The sequence below is a fragment of the Centruroides sculpturatus genome, unplaced genomic scaffold, assembly GCF_000671375.1.
Source record: "Centruroides sculpturatus isolate CEXI.00-Female unplaced genomic scaffold, Cexi_2.0 scaffold696, whole genome shotgun sequence".
NCBI lineage: Eukaryota > Metazoa > Arthropoda > Arachnida > Scorpiones > Buthidae > Centruroides > Centruroides sculpturatus.
This window is the reverse complement of record NW_019384932.1, coordinates 386,278-407,496: the sequence shown is the minus strand read 5'-3', so window position 1 is coordinate 407,496 and position 21,219 is coordinate 386,278. Positions and strand designations below refer to the sequence as shown.

Genomic DNA, 21,219 nt, shown 5'->3' with positions numbered 1-21,219 from the left:
AGCTGGACCAATGACATCATGTCGATTCTTCGAACCCGCCGACATTCTGATCTATGAACATCGTTATCTGATCATCGCCAAAGCCACAAACTTTTTATTATTGTGCCCATTTGAATTAAACCCACCTTTTATTGAACAATTAAGTGCCTACGTGGATTTACTCACCTAGGAACCATACAAAGAGGTATGAAAAAGTGTGTCAACTCTCTCTCGAGCTGTTAGGCAGTCTAGAAAGAGATTTGTATAGTCTTTTTGTCGATTTTGTTTATTTCAATAAATTCTTATTTTTACTTGTTAAAATGGTAGACTCCTTTACTCATTTATGTCCTTCACCTTATCGTCGACCACAAATACTCTCCCTCCACTCGCCTGACATTTGAGCGTCCCAACCCTAGGGACCAGCAATAAGAAAAACTAGCCATCTTGACAAGTGAGCAGGTTTAACGACCTGTCGCCAGAAAGTGAGACCTATAATCTCCCGGCGGTTCACAAATGAATATAATATCTGGCATGCCATAATGGTACAGATTGATTTATCTGTAATTACAGCTCTATCAATTTTCATCATCATCATTATTATCATACTAAATTAAAAATACCCTCTTTTTAATAATAAAAAGCAGAACAAAGTAATAAATTATCAGAAATTTACTAGAAAAATAATTATAACTATAAACATAGATATTCTTCAAAATATTTCTATTTCTTTTAGTAATCATCTTTAAAAAGGTTTGTTACTAAAAGATTTAAAAGATAATACATAGATAAAGATCTTTTATATAATACAAAATTGCTGCACTAAAAGTAATAGTAATCATTACCTTCTTCTTGAATCAACCCCTTTTACTTACACACACATATATATATATTATGAAATTTGATAATAACTATAAATAATAAATCTTATTGAAGTAATTAAATTCAACTTACCGACATCTGTATGTTAATATTTGCTCCATGATTATATAATTCTTGTACAATATCTAATTGATTACACTGACAGGCAACAAGCAAAGGTGTTCCACCATCCTAATTTATTATATAATTTGTTAATGATAAAATATTAATAAATCTATTGATATAAATTAACATGTAAATACACCATGCTTGGAGTGTCAACTGGAGCTTTGTATTTAAGAAGTAATTGTACAATATCCAAATAACCTCCTTGGGCAGCAAAAAATAATGCTGTTGTTCCAGTCTGCAAATATAACAACAATAATTAAATTTTACCTGTAATGAGATTAATATTTTATATTTATCAACAGTACTCAAAGTGTGGCTTCAAACTGCATACAGCTGTTAGACATCTGAACAAAACACCTACCATTCAAAAATTTTATATGAAAAGCTTAGATATTCCGTTATATTCTAGTAAAAACATTATGTAAGAATAAATGCAACCTTTAGACATCATCATCTTGGTATTAAATCTGGCAACAACCAAATCCATACTGTCTAACAAATCCATAATGTCCTATCATATCATCATGACAGCATTATGTAGCAATTTCAATTTGGTTTTTAGTTATTTGACTTCATACATATGTTATTATACAGAATAAAGCATATATAATTCTACAGTTCTACTTTATATAATTCTATAATTTTTTTATGTCGTATATTTTTTGTGTATATATTTCTATTGCTCTTTCTTCTGGCTTTTGATGATGTCAGCTCTTTAAACATGACAATGGCCAAAACTGCCTTAATCTGTTTCAGACAATATCAGCTGAAGGAAAAATTGTTTGACTGCTTTTGCTAAACAAATTCTCCAAATAGCCTGAAGGGTAAAAACAATTTCATCTCAAGTACATAGAAAGAAAAGGTTTTCAGAGCTTAAAGAGTTAAATGTAACTCTCCAAGCACATGTAGCTAAATACTTCTTAAATGTAATGCTTTTCTTTACAATATTTTCAGACTGATTATGCACAATTGTGTTTCAAAAAGATTTATTTATTTTATAACCAATTATTTTATCTCAAATCTTAAAATATTTAATTTTATTGAAATATTAATCAGATAAATATACCAAGAGGCATATATAAATGATTAATAATATTTTTTATTTCTTTTCCACAAAATTCAAATTAATTATTATATAAAAATTTCCCTGCTGAATTTGTAAGGAAACAGAAGTTTTTAAAAAAAATTCAATTAGAACAATTTTATTTTTTAAGATATTTTTTAAATTCAAATTTGCTTTTTTTTTAAATGAAATTTTTCAAAATATATTAAAATATTATTATTAATCTTTCATTTCAATTTTTGATTACAATAGAACCTTGCTTTTCACAGATTAATATATACTGTATACAATATTTTAACAAATAATAAATGGTTAGATTGATTACCCACTGAATGCACAGGATAATTCTGACTATTAGGCACACACTGACTACTTTTATTATGAAAGTCATCATGGAATAAAAGTAATAGTATAAAAATTTAAAGTAATCTTCTACAGCCAATTTTGAAAAATTAGCTAATTTTCAATATTATTGAACAACATTAAATAAAATTCAGTACAATAAAACAACTGGAATATAATGTATATACCTGATAATGGTCATTTAAAATGAATGAAAAAATTTGCATTTTAAATTAAATTATATTGCTGAAACATAAAATTGTGTGTTATTTATAGTAATTAAAATTGTTTGTTATTACTCTATATTTAGTAATGTAAGCAAAATTTATATGTACACATGTACTAAAGTAAAACTTTATAAAATAACTTTTAGCTTACTTTTCTACATGCAGCAACATTTGAACCTTCTTCCAACAGTACTTTGGCACATTCATAATGGTTATTTGCACAAGCAAGAATAAGAGCTGTTGTTCCTTCCTGTTAAAAATATTAACAATCATTAGCTCTATTATTATATTTAATACAGTACAGACTGATCTCTTTATCACAGGTCAATCGTATGGAAAATGAATACATCAACAAAGTACAAAGCATAAGAATAATTTTCAATGAGAGTATCAAACAAAACATAAATGTATTTAGACTGCATTTTTTAAAATCAAAATTTGAATTATTATTATTGAATTATGAAGTAAAACTTAAAACTTTTTGTAAGAAAATAAATAAGTAAATGGTTAATTGTGTAATTTATAAATAACAGCATAATTAAACAGATTTTTTGCAATTCTATTTCATGTTAATTCTTTTCACAAAACCATAGAACTGGTTTTTTCCTCAGTACAACACTGAAAAAAAAAACAATTATATAGAATTACATTTAATTTTAACCCAATATAAATAAATTAGCATTCAAAAAGATTTAAAATGATTAATTCATAATTAAATTCATTTGATACAGTACAGTCAATTTTCTTTAATACTTCTTCAGTAAAAATCATTTTTTGGAAAGCTTTCAAATTTAGTTCTTAAACATTCTAAATAGGATAATTAGGAAGGGACTTTTACAAAAAAAAATTAATTCCAAAAACTCAACTTTGGTCATATATTAATAACTTTGTTTAAGTCTAACAAGGAAAGGGCATGACGGGGTCATCAATTTTGGTCAAATTCAGTGAAGATATAATGCATCCCCAACAATTAATATGTGCCAAGCAGTAAGGTGCACTATTCAAAATTAAACAAAAAAATTAAAGATGAAAATTACACAATCAATTAAAACCTTTAGAATTTCTATCATTCATAGTGTGGCTAGTAACTCTGTGGGGCATGCCAGTTTTGTAATCAGAAGGTTGGTATTTCAAATCTTGGTATCAATGTGACTTTTTTATAAAACTATAAATTTCACTTTACTTTATTCTTGGTATTTTTCAATTTATTATATTTATTTAAAAATTATTTTCAAATATTTATGTCCATATGGGATTTGTACATAATATTTATTTATAATTTATTTAGGAAGACAATGAGATATAAACAAAATTTTTGTTATTCAGGACCAATTTTGTTAATAAAAAAAAGGACATTTTTATTACCATTATTCAATTTGTTTGCTCTTCAACAGCAAATATTGTGGATGATAATTGTCATAGAAGTACATGAAACAATAAACTTGTGTACAAACATCGCTAAACCCGATAATTAGCCTTAAACTAGCCCGATAGAATTTCGGCATTTGGTTGGTGTTAAACTTAGCAATAAACTTGTGTACTGAATAAATGCACTAAATACATTACAAAAAAAAAAAAAAAACATAAGTTGTTTCAGTAACATGACATTTTAACAAAATACAAACATTTTTGACCTCTTTCTGAAGTCTGTATTGAGTTTCATTATAAAATTTGTATCTTTAAATCTGAACAGTCCAGTTTGCAGAGGACTTCTCTTTGTATTGACTAAATGCAGTATTTTTATAACAAGATTTATATACTGTATGTCACTGGATAACAGACTTGATTAACATTTAAAACACTTCTCTTCATCAACTAATTTGGAGATAAACCATGCATACCATATCAATTTGAAAATATCAAAGTGCTTAATGTTTTCTCCTATTACCTTCAAAACTTCTGAAACTGATGAAGAACCCTCAAATGCAATTAGATCTTGATTTTGAAGGATACTTTCACAATATGTAAAAGCATTCTTTATTAGAAAGAAATTGTACTGTCTTTTGGCATTAGATTTATTTGTTTGATGAATTAAATACATACATGTACTTTCGACATTTCATATGTCAAAAGTACTTGCATGTATTTAATATACCTTATATACTCACATATAAGATGAGGTTTTTATCAAACCTATCTTATTAGAACAGAATAAGTATTAACTTCACAACAGAGTGGAAGTTACTTTTAAGTAATTTCTGCATATGTATGCATGATGTATATACTTATTTTAAACATACTTATTTGTTTGATAAAAATGTCCAGAACAGTAAGTACAAATTTAAAAAATTTATAAAAAAATTTCTCAAAAAAGATTATACATTAAGAAAGCTTTAGCATTTTATATATTGAGGCAGATGAGAAGCCTTTAAAGCAGGGGTGGCCAACCTTTGCATACAATGAGCCAATTTTCTGACAGATGAGTTCAGATGCGCCATATAAATCAAACACTTTTTATACAGTCTTACATTCAATGATAGGTGTTGATAAATAGAGATAAGAATAAATCTGCTTCGCTTAGGATAGAAAAAGGAGTAACTTAATCACGCAGTTGAATTAATTAATTTATGACAGTTTATTGAAGCACCAATTTACAATAATCAGCAATGATCTCCTGTACGAGAGGGTGATTGCTTGATGATGGTGCTATAGCTGCCAGAGTCTCGTTTGGTGAAGATTACTCTGCACCACAATTATTGGCACTGAAAATCAGCTTGGAATAACTTTAATCACAATAAATGTTTTCAACCATTTACACGCCTGTAAACTGATCGGAAATAAAGATCGCAAGACTCACAATACATGCATACACTGTAATTTACTATGTGGAGAACATTCATTTTATCTGAAAAATAGACTGTAACGAATTGTGAAACAAATGAACTTGCCAAGACAGACTATAAAAAATTTATCTTTCTATATAATATTTTTAATCGCAAAAAAGCCAAATCTGGCAATTTTGCTCAGATCAAACTGAAGTGCCTTGTAATTGTCCAATGCGCCAAGTTTTGGCCACCCCTGCTGTAAAGAAAGGTCGACTCCACTGTGACTGTTATTTTCTCAGGTGTTACAAAGGACAAAATAAAGACACTTTTAATACATAGTCTTTTTTAAGGCTTTTTTATAAGTTTTTGTTTATACTTATTCTGTTTAAATGATTTCATTATTCATTATTTAATGAGATCTACAGGGTTTGAGATTCATGACATATATATATATATATATATATTCCTATATATATATATAGGAAAGTAATTTCGTTTTTTTACCACCAGAGGGATTAGTTGTATTTTTACCCACCAATTTCATTTTAAACCATATTGTCATTATATATTTTGACAGCTGACATTTCAAGGCTTATTTGTAAAAAGTTTTGTTTAATTCTGTGCAATTGTTTTTATTTTGGTGTCCCATCAAATATGGAAAATCGAAAGCAGCATTTTCAGCATATTTTGCTTTTTATTACCAAAAACCAAAAATGCTGTTCAAGCAAGAAAAAAATTGTGTAACATGTAGGAGAAGATCTGTTGACAGAACAACAGTGCCAAAGCTGGTTCACAAAATTTCATTTTGGCAATTTTGATATTGAAGATGCACCACATTCTAGAAGGCCAGGTGAAGCTAATGAAGACAAAATAAAGGTATTGATTGAAGCAAACTGCCAAATAACAATACAAGAAATTGCTAAGCTAAGAGATAAAATTTGTCAAATTGAACTGTTAATGATCATTTGAAATGACTTGGTTTCATTTCGAAGCTCGATAAAGGGATTTCACATGTTCTTTTTGGTGGGATTTTAAGGGAAACTTTTTTGAGCTTCTATCAGACAATTTTACAACTGATTCAAAAGTGTACTGCCATCAAATGGACAAATTAGGTGATACAATCAAACAGAAGAAGCCAGAATTTATCAACAGAAAAGGTGTAGTGTTTCACCATGATAATGCTAGATCTCACACAAGTTTGGTAACTGGTCAGAAACTGCTTGAATGGGATGTTCTACCACACCCAACATATTTGCCAGATCTGGCACTCTCAGATTAGTGTTCCAGTCTTTACAAAACTTTTTAAACAGTGAAATGTTTACTTCAAATGAGAATGTCGAAAATCCAAAAATCACTTGAATCAGTTTTTTGTAAGCAAAGATCAAAACTTTTATAAACATGGAATCATGCTACTACTAGAAAGATGGCAACAGGTATTTGACCAAAATGGTCAATATATAATTCAATAAAATATTTATATATTACAAAATTGTTTTTATTCCACAAAAAACAATATTACTTTCTGAACAACCCAATATCATGTGTATATTTATTAGTGGTGTGCCGGATTGTTAAAAATGTATATCCGCGGATACGGATACAGATACGGATCTCAACTTTCGTACTCAGTCAGCGCCAGTGCGTGTGACCTTGGACCAATAGTTGACACTTTGCATTAGTAAATTGACGTGTTTTGACTTGCACTGCGCGTGTTTTTGTTTATAGTTTAGTGTGACACGGAATAGTGTAGATTACGTTTGTATTTTTGGAGAGTGTTGAGTTAAATTAAAATAAAAACAATGTCAACAAAAAAGTTTAGTAGTGTAATATGGAAATATTTTACGATAGTAAATGAATTTTGCATGATAAAATTTTTGCAATGTGAATGTGCCAAATATGTGATTTTAAAAAATAAAAAGTGATTTGAATTGAAGTTATTAATATTTTATTGCTACATATCTTTAAAATTTCATATAAGTAATGAAATTCATTAAGATAAAAGATCCGTTAAAGATCCGCTAAAAAGTAACGGATACAGATACAAATACAGATCTTTTTTTCCCCTTGGATATCCGCGGATACGGATATGGATATCTGGCACATCACTAAATTTATGCACAGTAGAAGTATACTTACATATATATATATTACCTGAAAGTAACTTCTACTCACAACATACATACTGTAAATGGGTACAAATGTAGTTGTATACTTGTAGCTCTGAATGAGGCAATTGGGGCCTTATCAGAGCTGTACAACATACCCATATAGGAGCAAAAAAGTCAAAGAAACCATATCTCTACATGTAACCCTTTGCAAGATACAGTCCCCCAAAATCAGCCTACTTCCAGATTGCATTCAATTAGGAATTGTGTTGCTCCGCTAAGACCATCACATTTAGCTATTTAGCCGACACAACTATGCCAGCTTTGCATAGCCCATTCGACCATTCGTGGAGTACTTGATGTTATATAGTTTTAGAAGGTGTGGGGGGATGAGGTATGAGTGTTAGCAAGCACTAAAGTGCACACTATACTGTATGCTCTACATTGGTCAAGGCAAGCAATGACAAGTGTAATGGTTCCATAGAAAGTAGATCTGCAGAACTAACAGAAACAACGAGCGAGTCAGCTTAACAAGTTGGAGTTTAATTCAACTATTCCAATTCACGATACAGAACCATAATGCAATTTAGCTAAACACCAACCAAATGCCAAAATTATATTGGGCTAGTTTAAGGTTAATTACTAAATTCTAAACTAGGTTATAAATTATTTAAATTAATTAATTTATTTATAATTATTAATGTTAATACGAGATGGCGCCTAATGCTTACCTCTAGAGTCAATTTGGTTATGTAATTCATTTAATAATTAGCCTTAAACTAGCCTGATAAAATTTCAGCATTTGGTTGGTATTTAGCTATATTATATATTGGGTTTAGCAATGCTTGCATATAATGCAATTTGTCATGCAATTCACACTTCCTTTGACGATTTACAATACATTACCATAATACACTCTAACATGTGAGAGACAATCAAAAGATTTAAAATCACACTATAATAAGTGCAATTTTAAAGAAAGCATGGAGTGAATGTGAGATCTGACCTCAGAATAAGCCCAAAAGTGTTCATTTCGCCCCTAAATTTTTGACGTATGTGAAATAAATTTGTCGCCTCCTCGTTAAAATAACATTGTTGGAAAAAAGAATCAAATATCAATAGAAACGTATAACTTTCCTCGTTAATATAAACATTCAACCCTCGAACAAAGACATTCCTCTGCTGCAAGACAAAAGTTTATAGTTAAAGTCTGAATTTGTCATTTTGTTTTGGTCCCATGGACAACTTTAACCTCCACACCTGCAGGACCAACTCTACCTCTCACAATAGAGGATCACCTGACTAATTTCCCCAGTCCAAAGCTATAAAAGCAACTGCTTTCCCCCTCCTCGGGGGAGTCTCTCATCTACGGCTGGTCAAAAAGGATTAAGTCTCGGAGGATTTTAACTTTGTGTGTCGATCGGAAGAATAAGGGCATCAACCTAACATCTACATTAAAAATATACCAGAGGTATGGAGCATAAAATGTAAACTCTCTCTCCGCGAGTTAGGAGCTAGCGAACTAAATTAATTTCTCCAGATGTTAGATTTTGTAATCGGTATTTTTTCGTTAATCTAATAAATCGTTGTTTCCATTGTTAAATGGTGTCATTTACTCGCATATTACCCATGCCTCGTTGACAATCCCTCTCACCTCCTCCACTCGACCTGACAAAAAGAATCCTGACCCTTCGGGACCACATTCGAAATTTAGCCATCTTGGCAAGTGAGCAGGTTTAACGACCTGTAGCCGAAAAGGAAGAGTTGATGGTTCCCGACCTCCCCGGCGGTTCACAGAAGGGTTCCTTGGCAAATAGCAATCGAGAACCATGTACAAAACACTTATGATTTCTTTCCTTGAACATACAAGAAAGGAGGTAGAAATAACTAATGTCCTCAAACAAAGCTTTCTTCCATCATTTGTCTCGAGCACGTGCTCACTCAATGTTCCAATGTACAAGATGCAATGGGGATGGATTTCTTCTTGTGGTCCTCAATCACTCTCCACTGTTCTTTATTCCAGTAGATGCGTGGTCATCCATTTCTCCAACGTCCTTCTTCATAACTATTTCTCTTTTGGTACGAGTGACAAGCAGGATACGAGCACGACGGAGAGCACAAAAAAAGATGTCCTATACACATGACTCCAGATGTTTTATATTCCCTGAGCGGATATCCTCCCTCCCCACACGACCCAATCCAGACACCAACATATTGTAGGCCAGGAAAAAGTGGTATCACCGAAATAACGACGGGACAGAGGGAAAAAACAAAAGCACACAAAATAATATATATACATTGCAAAGCACTACACATGTCTCGACCATTATGGAGCATAAAGAATAGACGGTAGTACCAATACACGGTAAAAACCGATCTTTGGAGGCGAATATCTCACCAAGGGTCGTACATACAGTACAGGTTTGTTTGACTTTTAGCTCATTGGAAACTGCAATTTTACCCTGTAAATATAAACATAAACTACTTACTACGTCAGTGCAGTCGATGTAGACTTTTCCACTATCCAGAACTGTGACGAGACTAGTCAGATCTCCCTTTAAAGCAGCTAAATGAAGCTGATGAGCTGTAGGAGTCTCTTTCTGGAATGAAAAATAAGTGAAGTTGCTAGCTGCAAATCCTTGAAAGGGCATCTCTACAAAAGTGAGAATGTCATTTCTCTCGTATCTAAAATTACTGGCTTCGCCGACTTTCATTAGCTTATTTTAATTATAATTTATGTTTATAAATATAATAAATATAAACAAATCATTAATCCAAATTAATTTTCGTAACGATTATCGCGAATAGTAAACATCACGTCGTTTATTTTGCCAAGTTCTTGTGTTCGTCACTAGAGGTCTCTTGTAATTTTCATATTTATTTTTAAATTATTTTTTAAAAATAATATTTATGTATTTTATGCGAGAGATTACATATATTTATTTATTTATAACTTAATATATATATTATAATATATTTTTGAATAATTATAATATCGAGACGGTCGTATTCTTCACTGCGCTTTGCCTACCGCTAATCTAGTGAAGCGTTTTTTTTTAAACTCTTTCCGCCCTGAGGGCCATTTTAACAAATCCTTTATGAATTCGGCCAAGCCCATGTTGGTGGCAGGCCTCATATATCCGGACAAACCATTCCCGAAAAATTCCTAAAATTTTTCGACCCGTCCAGATTCGAGACGATTAATGCGTCGACTTGTCGCACTGACAAGTGAGAGGCTGGAATCGAATTCAAACGAAAGAATTTTTTATGGACGATCTTTTCTGAATGTCAAGCCACATCCCTCGTCATCAGGCAGCCTCCTTGTAAATCTGGCCGAATCCATGATAGGTATGTTAAAACGGCCCTTCTAGTGCCCACAGGTCGTTTGATGGTCCCAATATTTCCAGAATAGACCACTATTTTTTTATGGTGGTGTATCCTGGATTTATGAGGTTTTTCGACTTTACAGATTCAATTCCAGGTCCCCAAAGCCGTAGGCTGATACCTAAACCGACACGGCTCAATATACTAGAAAGTAAAGATCCAGACAATTGGAAAATATGTTGCAATAATATACTAACTTATAAATTCTATTTGAAGATTCCGCTTTCAACGATTTCATTTAAAATTCTTTAATTTTTAAATAATATTACTGCGTTGAAATACAAAAGTAGGGTACAGTACAGTACATTATTTATGAAAATTCATTACTCATTAACCATCGTATTTCTTTACCATTATCATTTAAAAAATGTAGCAAACTTAGATTAATATGATACTAATGTTCAAAAATTGTAATTAATTATACTCTGTTGCATCGCTAGATACGCCTTAAAGCAAAATAACCAAATTCTGCACACAGAATAAAAAATTCATTACAAACATCAGCACATGGATTCATCATTGAAGAACAAATCAAACACAAATATTACAAATCAGAAAATGGCAAACAGTCTGAAAATTAATGCAAATGGATCAATGTCAGAAATGGATAAACTTATTAATATGCAATATTTGTGATGAAACTTCAATGATTCGGGTAACCAAATGTCCGGGTTTGGCGCGGAGTCCTCGTATCATTTTTTTTTAACTCTTTCCGCCCTTTGGGCACTAAGAGGGCCTCTTTTTGCAAGCCCATTATGGGTTCGGCCAGGCCCACAATGCGGCTGCCGGGTAATGAGGGGCGGGGCCCGACAAATCCGAACGGACCACCCCCCGAAAAATTCCTGGGGATTTTTCGACCCGTTCGGATTCGAACCCGGGTTCCCTAGAGCTGTAGGTTGCAACCTTGACCGCTCGGCCATCCGGCCGCGGAGTCCTGGTATCATGACAACATTCAGGACTGTGTTCGGGACTTTTTATGTAAGGAAGAAACAAAGAAAAAGAAATTATTTATAGGTGCAACGATAATTTATTACTCAAAGTTTGCCACAAGTGTCTTCAATATGAATAAAATAACCGAATTAACTTAAACATTTTATATTGCAAATAGAATTTTTTAATTTTGAAAAATGTGTTGGTAAAATGATTTTTACGTATTTTACAGCAATTTTAGAAAGGTTTAGCGTAATTTTTTTTCAGCCCTCGAAAGTGTTCTTGTCAGTGGCGCGTAAAACGTTGTTAATCGAATTAATGTGTTTACCGTGGGCATCGGCACCATTAGAAAAAAGATGTTCTCCATTTTTTTTCCACCCGACAGGTGTCGACTACAAGCGCCAGTCGTAAAATGTACACGTGAAAGTGAATTCAATATATTCTTGTAATGACTTTAACGACTATATGAAATCTAATAAAAAGCTATTAAGGAAAGTATTATGTAGTGAAAAATACAATGCAATAGAGCTAAAACAAGAACAATCATTCTCATCAGTTACATAACGTGTAGATTAAATGTTTTTCTGTAATTTGTATTTTGATCTTTTCGTCTTATACTTTTATAGGAAACTCTGTATTATAAAACAGGATTAAATCATTTAACTTATGTTAATAATACTAAATTTTATTCTTTTCTAAAGTAATAGGATAAATGTCCGGAATTGCCGTTCTAGAATTATGGTAACCATATCAATGATGTATCATTGTACTGTAACGCTGTAATGAAGTTTTTGTTACCATTCCACGGGCAGAATTTCATTTCTATTGCACGCCCCCGATTTTAAGGTGCGCCGATAAATTTGCAACTAAACATTTGTTTTGAAACTGATTTACTGAGGGATGTCTCTCGGAAAGACTTTCTATGAGAAACTGACCCCTATTAAGTGTTACTAACATGAAGAAAACCCGAAAAACACCACTTGGCAAGCTTGTTGGCGAGGCGCCCACGGCGGTGACTAACTACCAGTGTTCAGCGGTTTTATCCACTTGGGCACTGGTGGACATCAACTGAATGTATAATAAAAAGACACCGAATATAACGTACAGTATATTTACATAATATGTATATTTTTAAAGGAATTTATTATAAACGTTTATTTAGAAATATATAGAGGAGAAGGTGGTATTATGGAACACTGCGGGTATTATGGAACCACCCCATTTCGAACTGATAATAAAGGCGAACTGTAGCGGAATGTGGATGAACTGAACTAGGCAGACATCCATAGCAAGAGGAAAACCCGTTTTACTTCAGTTAAACAGTTGTCCGTATTTAATCAGCAAATTTGTTTTTTTCAAAATTCGCAAGTTTTGAATGCTAAGTGAATTTAATTATTTTTAAAATATAAATCGTGTAGTTGTAGGTTCACTGTTGCATGTATTCCGTTCCAGAGACTTAGGGGTACATATTAATCTGCGTGATGTTCACGTTTTTTAAATTTTGGTCTCGACAGACATAAGTTAATTCGAGACGGCGATGCGTGAAATACGGACCCCTTTGGTGCTTTTACAGTAATATGGAACTCAACTCCTCCGAACTTTCTATTTGCAATCAGACATTCATCCGGAGCAATTTGTGAATAAGACATTAGGTAGAAAGTCAATTCTTAATAAGAATATCGAAAAAAAGCTGCTGGAATATATATTGTTGATGGAGGTCATATTTTTCTATTATAAAAGCATTTTTGCGATAAAATACATTGGAGTAAATAATTTGGTAATTATTTAACATTCTTTGTACTTTCCTATTTGTTTTTGGCTACATTAAAGCATTTTTTTGAAAATGTACAGTAAGGTTCCATATTACCACCCGATTTTCTCTAAGCCTACTTTCGGACTTTTTGTACAAAAGCCTTCAAAAACCATACTTATAGTTACACTACCGAAAAATCCAATTAGGAACATTTAGTTTACTAGTTACCGGTACTTTTCGCACAAAAAATGTGGGTGTAATTATGATACCTTGTTTACAATTCACTAAAATGTAATTGGGGTTCCATAATACCACCTTCTCCTCTATAGTTCTAATATGTAAAATCTGATATACATATAAATAAAATAATATATAATATACAAACTTCATATCATAAGATTTGAAGATAAGTTAAAATTTCATTCGCTAATAGAAAAATATATTTTGTAAATATTTGCCTTTGATTATTTGTATGATAAGTAGTACTTTTGCATGCTATTTAAGTTTAAAATCGATGTTTTAATCGATAAGTTGGGAATTTCCACCGTTTTCTATGATTCGTCAACTGCTTAAAATGTCATTTTTATCCTGCTAACTTAGATTTCTCAAGAAAAAATAAATAGAATTCGTTGGTAAAAACAAAATTAATTTTTTAATTTAGATTTTTTCATTTGAAGATCAATACAAAATGGATTGCGTGGGCGACATCAGTTTAACTCGTCCTATCTTAAAATTGTATAAACGAACCGTAATATTTTCAAAGGAGTTTTCGTATATACTTTGCATTTTAATAGTTGGAGGCACCCGAACAGGAAGTTAAAGAAAAAATCGTATATGGTAGTCTACACATCTATCATATTTTATTGAAAAACACCCTGCTTGTGCCCGGTGTTGCTCGGGCTTTTGAAGGTTAGGGGATTGATGAAGTTGGATTGGGAAAAGGTAAAAAACTAGTAGACTTAGTAACTAAAATATACATTTAGTGACCCGAGTATTTACGATAATGAACATGTAAAGCACAAATGTACTCGAGTTTAAGTTAAGAAGGGACGAGCTTTAGTGTTAAATTCTCTCAATTTAGCTTATATTTTTAAATAAGCAGATGAAATTAGAGATAAATCATTAATAATAAATACATAATTCTTTCATTAGTATCAAGTTATTACATTAAGCAAATACAAGTGATTTAAACCATATTAAAGAGAAAATGTAAAGTAATAAATGTTTGTGATAAGCACACAATGTTATTTTGTTTAAGCATTATTATAAAAACGAAAAATAACTCTTCAATTCTTCATTCTTAGAAATACATTATAATGCACAATTAATTAGTGTTGTTAGTATATTATACACTTGATAGAAGTATCCAATTCCTGTTGATTACTTGTAGATTTCCTGTTAAAATATTAATCTTAGATAATGTCAAAGGTTACTTGTTATTCGGTACGTTAAATAATGTCAAAGAGCGGTTAAATTTTAAAATTAAGTAAGGACAATTGTTAATTGTAACAAGGTATCACAATTTTATTACTCCTACGCGGTCTACCCAATTATAACATCAAATATATAATAAAATGTTTACATTATTATAGAAAATATAACTTACTATTAGAAATTATATGTACAATAATTAAGATGGATTACAAAATAATATTTTTATCAAATCAATCATAAAAAAAATATCCAACAACGAGTTGCTTAACTTTTCCGGCGGCATTTAAAACTTTGTGTGGCGCCATCTGTTATGAGATTTTATTTTAAAAGCTTTTTATATTATTAATTACTATAAAATAGCTTAATTTTGTGGGTAGGTGTGAGTTTTATAATAAAAAATTGTAAATGCTAATAACGAGTGTAATCTTCATTAAGTCAGACCTACTCGAGATATGACACATGACACCCCTCTATCTCCCCACCTCCTCGATCTTAAACCACCAAAATTTAATGTCATCAATCTACCTAATACACTAACCTTCTTGCAAAATTTCAGAAATTTTCGACAAAAGGCACAGGAGTTAATAAGTTATTTCAAAGTGGGTGAACAAAAGCGTGCTCCCCCCACACATACTCTAAACTATGGGGATCCATACAAACAGAAAACCCTCGAATTTGTCATACTTTTCCTATAACAGAGCCGAAAAAAATAAAAATAATAACAGAAAATAGAATTCTGTATCTACCACAGAGAAGAAAAGTTTCTTCTCTCAGTGTATGAAATTCCATTAACATTATTAAGCTAAACAGGATTTAATAAAAACCACTGAACTAAGATAATGCCTTAATTACTGTATACGAAGAATCTAAATTTAATAAATATAACATTTAAATTAAATTATTAAAAGATTGACATACGAAATAATTAAACAAATAAAAAACAATCGAAACAATTTGTATTATCAAATAACAATATTCGACTAATTATTGACGATCGAAATCAAAGAATGGACAACGCAAAATTAAAAAGAGAGAAGATCGAATCAAAGAAATTAAGAAAATCACGTCCACTCATTACACCATTTGACATTCGTGTGGAAATACAAGACTTTTATGTAACTACAAGATACGATGCGGAAAGACCGCTCAAAATTCCAACAAAAAAACTTTGGCTTCCATGAAAATCATTCGATGTGCACAATGCCAAAATAGGATTACAACAAACGGACTATTAAAGCGCCTAAAAAATGAGAAGAGTGATGGTCATTCATTAATCCGTCTGAAGTACGCTTTCAAGACCAAGAACTGACTAAAATTTGAAGGAATTTGAATACAAAAAATCACTTATTTCGGTGAATCAAAATGAAAAATTTGTTTTATTACAATTTTTTTTTTTTTTGACTGATCGCCATAATTTTCCTCTGATATATATAACAGAGTAGGAAAAGTAAAAATAATATCTGATATTTAAAATATAAAGTTAAGCAAACGGAAATGACTAATGTGTTACAACTTTTTAATGTTTTTTTTATATTTACTGTTACATTGTATAGAATACAAAAGAAAGTTATAAAAATTTATACCTTATTTCATATTTAAATACATTTTTCTAATTATTTTAGACTTGATAAAGAGCAGTTAAAAATCGTTAAAATCTGAATTTGTTAGACTCAAATTTTAACAAAGGAATCATAGTACCAATTTCTATTTCAAACTTGATTAAAGAAAACTTACTTTACAGTGTTTTATATAAAATTATTAGTGTGTGAAATTCCATCCGCTACCTTCTTGTAAATATTTGCCTTTACACCCTTTGAAACTGGATAATTCCAATGGCTAAAATGGATCTGGCGATTGCTAATGACTAGTCGACTAGTCAGCAATCAGCCTAAACTCTTTTGAAACGGCCATTGATGCCGCCCTACAGGCCATATAGACATCCGAGAAAACAAAAGGGATATTAAATTATCAAAACTTTTGCATCTAACATATAAAAAACATCTTGGGAAATAATTTTTAACCGATCGCCATATTTTCCTTCTGTAAAAAAACCCAATATTTAGTCTCATGGCTAAGGCCCGAGCCAAATGGTCTTGGGGTCTCTATCCATCTGGGCCTGTATCAAAGCATTATTTTTTTCTTAAATTATAAATTAGTCTATTAAAAAAATAAATAAAAGTAAGGCAAATATCACTTCTGATTCTTATTCGAATTATTCATGTTTAACTTCTCTCCTTTAATGAAATAAAATGGACGTTCACTGAAGCTCAACCATCTCCCTTTGTTCGACTTGTCCCTCCCTTCCAGTGTGGACATTATTTGTGGACAGCCCTCTTATTTGAAAATTATCTGAAATTATTGAAAAAGTACAATAAGTATCTGACTTTTTCATCGACCCTAATTGACTTCTTCAATTCTATCGATCCCTTTCAAAATTCCATTGATCCCCAGGGAGTCTATATCTGACTCCATGGTTTATAACAACAGCTATAGATTAATTGAAGAAAGAAATAGCAATTTAAGTATTATCACATTGTTGCCCACATGATAATAGTTAAATTGCTATTTCGATTAACGTTTAAAGTACTAATGGAGACTGATAACAGTAACTAATAACTGATAACGATTGCTTCAGTGGCATGTTGATTCTGATAGCTGTATTCGCTTGAAAAGACAGCTTAAAATTTTCTATTTTCATGAAGAAAATAACTGAAATTTTCTTGTATACTTGTTTTTTTAAAGCCTACATTAACTTCTTTTTTATTTTATTAAATTTTATACAGTTTATGCAAATTTATGTTTCGTTTCTACTTATGATTTCTATCATTCATAAAGTGATAAATATTTAAATGGAGATTGAGTTTAGTTGGACGTCGAAGAAAAGAAAGGTTTATGGAAAGTTGAGCAAATTGAGACAAGAAGAGAGGGAGAATAAAAATTTCAAAAAAAAATGCGGACGTAATTTATGGATAGCCCTTAAGAATAATAACAATCATGTGGGAAATTCATTAACCGATTTAATAATTTACTTGATATATTACGGAAAATCATGGAAAATGGCATAAAAATTTTAAGGTGATCGATTGAAAAGAATATCTTTTATATGAGGATGAATGCACGTAAAAGATTGGGAACTTCTTATAAACAATACTGCAAAAATCAGCAGGAAAACTGAAACACTCAGCAGGCAAACACATTGAATGAAGTAATTACTATAAATTAATAAATCTTTAAGCTATATAAAACTAAGATAATGCCTTAATTACTGTATACGAAGAATCTAAATTTAATAAATATAACATTTAAATTAAATTATTAAAAGATTGACATACGAAATAATTAAACAAATAAAAAACAATCGAAACAATTTGTATTATCAAATAACAATATTCGACTAATTATTGACGATCGAAATCAAAGAATGGACAACGCAAAATTAAAAAGAGAGAAGATCGAATCAAAGAAATTAAGAAAATCACGTCCACTCATTACACCATTTGACATTCGTGTGGAAATACAAGACTTTTATGTAACTACAAGATACGATGCGGAAAGACCGCTCAAAATTCCAACAAAAAAACTTTGGCTTCCATGAAAATCATTCGATGTGCACAATGCCAAAATAGGATTACAACAAACGGACTATTAAAGCGCCTAAAAAATGAGAAGAGTGATGGTCATTCATTAATCCGTCTGAAGTACGCTTTCAAGACCAAGAACTGACTAAAATTTGAAGGAATTTGAATACAAAAAATCACTTATTTCGGTGAATCAAAATGAAAAATTTGTTTTATTACAATTTTTTTTTTGACTGATCGCCATAATTTTCCTCTGATATATATAACAGAGTAGGAAAAGTAAAAATAATATCTGATATTTAAAATATAAAGTTAAGCAAACGGAAATGACTAATGTGTTACAACTTTTTAATGTTTTTTTTATATTTANTTATTTATTATTTTTTTTATAGTTTTATAGAAAGGGATGGGCAGCATTTCACCTCTCTCATAATGTGTAATTTATAATCCTATATCTAATTAAATATAAATTAATATCAGACTATATTTAATGTATTTTTATATATATATTTCATACATTAATTTTAATACATAAAAAAATCCTCCAGATTTATAGATGTAATACAAATAAATACATTAAAAAAAAAAGATAAATTAATATTTTTCTTTCAAAGATTACACACTTTTCAGAAATATAAGATAATATTTAATTTTATATAATATTATTTAACTAAATTAGTTTACTCTATTAATTTTTTTATAAGCAGTTTGTATGAAAAATATTATCGTCAAGCAAACCACCCCCTTGATAAATAAAAACTTTAACGAAAAGTAAAATCGATTTTCACGTTGAGATACTGTAAATTTTCCGATCGATATCAGACCACTTAAGTGTAATTAACGCTTAGAAAATTATTTAAATAACATCATTATCCGAAAAAATTAACGTTCACATCTATTAACAATTTAATATAATAATTTATAGAATGGTACAGAAGGTAAGTCATAAAGTTATAATTTAAAAATTACAATTTGAAACGTCACCCTACCCTCATAGCCATGTTGTCTTTACTGCTGAGATGACGTAACTCTCCGATACCTTTCACACTTTCGAGGACCACAAGTCAATACACGTGCACTTAACCGATACCAGCCATATTTACAGTTGTCTGTGTGACGTTTGCGTGACGTAATAATTGCCGTAATAAAGTATGATATTGTTATCTGCTTTGTTGAATTTTATATTAATCATATATAATCAGCTAATAAAAAAGTTTTATATATATTAAATATTTTAATTTTTATATTATCTTATATATATACATTTTTTATTTGGTGTGGTGTGGGTATTATATCAATTAAAATTTTTTTATTAATATTACTATTTATTTTATTTTATTATTAAATTTATTAGAATGATATTAAATTATTTATTTATATAAGGTATGTTGCGCTGTTAGATCGATTTCAGTTCGATGACTTCACTTTTTCATTAAGTATTTTAGAAATTAAATAGATTTACCTGTCAAACTGGATATCTTTGATGCTAATTAAGATAAAGGTGAAATATTTAGGCTCTTGCCACCATCCCAATATTCAAAAAATATAGATATGCGTATTAAAATGCATTATTGGGTAGTAATTTTAATTGTATTGTATTAATTTTTATTATTTTATTAACGCAATTTTTATTGAATTACAGAATACAAGATCTTATTTTAGAAACATTTTAGATTAATTTTATTGTATTTACTTTATTTCAAAAGTACAGTTCGGTGGGATTTCTTTTTCTCTATTTCTCTGGGAAAAATTAAAGTTAAAAAAAAAGGAAAATATAATGAATTTAAAGAAATATATTTATCACAGTTTGCACACTGAAGCAAGTTAGGTGAAAAAAATAATCTTGTTAAAGTTTAAAGTACAGTATCGTGTCGTTTTCTTGATCTTCACTATATCCTGATTCTATCATAATATACATACGATAATTCTCATTTATAAACAAGTGAAATAACTGTTTTTTTAATGTTTCTTTTCCTATGACTTTCATTACAAAGCCGGCTCAATGTCATATTATACGTTACAAAAAATCTATGTAAATTCAAAACAATTTCTGTTTATTTTAAAGCAAAGTTATGTAGAAAAGTATTCATATAATTTTGAAATAGTTAAGCCATAAATTGCCTACCCTGCTTAAAATCATAACAATACTTTTACTTCGATTGGTTTCTAGCGAATCAATAACAAAATTTCACAGCGATCTTAAGAATGGGCCGAAAATTTTGGCCCACATTTTCTATTTTCAAATTTGATATAGTTTGAACATCAAACAGATATTATACAGATAAAAATAATATATTAACAATAAACAAAGTAACACTAATCAGTTATTTCTGGTCTGGTTAAGTTCTGCATGTAGCCTAATTCTCGTCTGCAGATTGTTTCCATGTATCTTTAAGACAACAGAACTTCAGTAATCATTTCAGTAGATATTAATAATTTCGAGTATTAAAACACTTAATAAAGGAATAATTAAGCTGCGAATTGTTGAGGACACGTTCAAAATGATCTGTGCACTCGCACGCGCGTGTGTAATAGAAACACCGAGAAAACTAGTACCGTGCAGAAGGTAGTATACTTTAACAAAATTACACAAGTTCGCTAAAGAAAAGGTAGGAAATGATATTAATGAAATAAAGCCTAAAAATAAAAAGTAGAAAACTTATAAAATAGGT

The 21,219-nt window shown here is 30.4% G+C and overlaps 1 protein-coding gene across 2 annotated transcripts in view; it reads right to left on the bottom strand.

Moving 5' to 3' along the window:
• Positions 1-19,691, bottom strand: part of LOC111632022 (ankyrin repeat domain-containing protein 29-like) — a 36,008-nt gene extending 16,317 nt beyond the window's left edge. The window contains exons 1-5 of one of the 2 annotated variants that reach the window (XM_023376376.1): positions 19,537-19,691; positions 9,958-10,068; positions 2,750-2,848; positions 1,103-1,201; positions 931-1,029 (exon numbers count right to left, since the gene is read on the bottom strand). In XM_023376376.1, the coding sequence (XP_023232144.1) occupies positions 931-1,029; positions 1,103-1,201; positions 2,750-2,848; positions 9,958-10,068; positions 19,537-19,548 (420 nt within the window). In that variant the 5' untranslated portion in view covers positions 19,549-19,691. Of the gene's footprint in view, positions 1-930; positions 1,030-1,102; positions 1,202-2,749; positions 2,849-9,957; positions 10,305-19,536 lie in introns of those variants that run through there. The other variant, XM_023376375.1, reaches the window with a different exon arrangement.
• Positions 19,692-21,219: the final 1,528 nt, after the last annotated feature.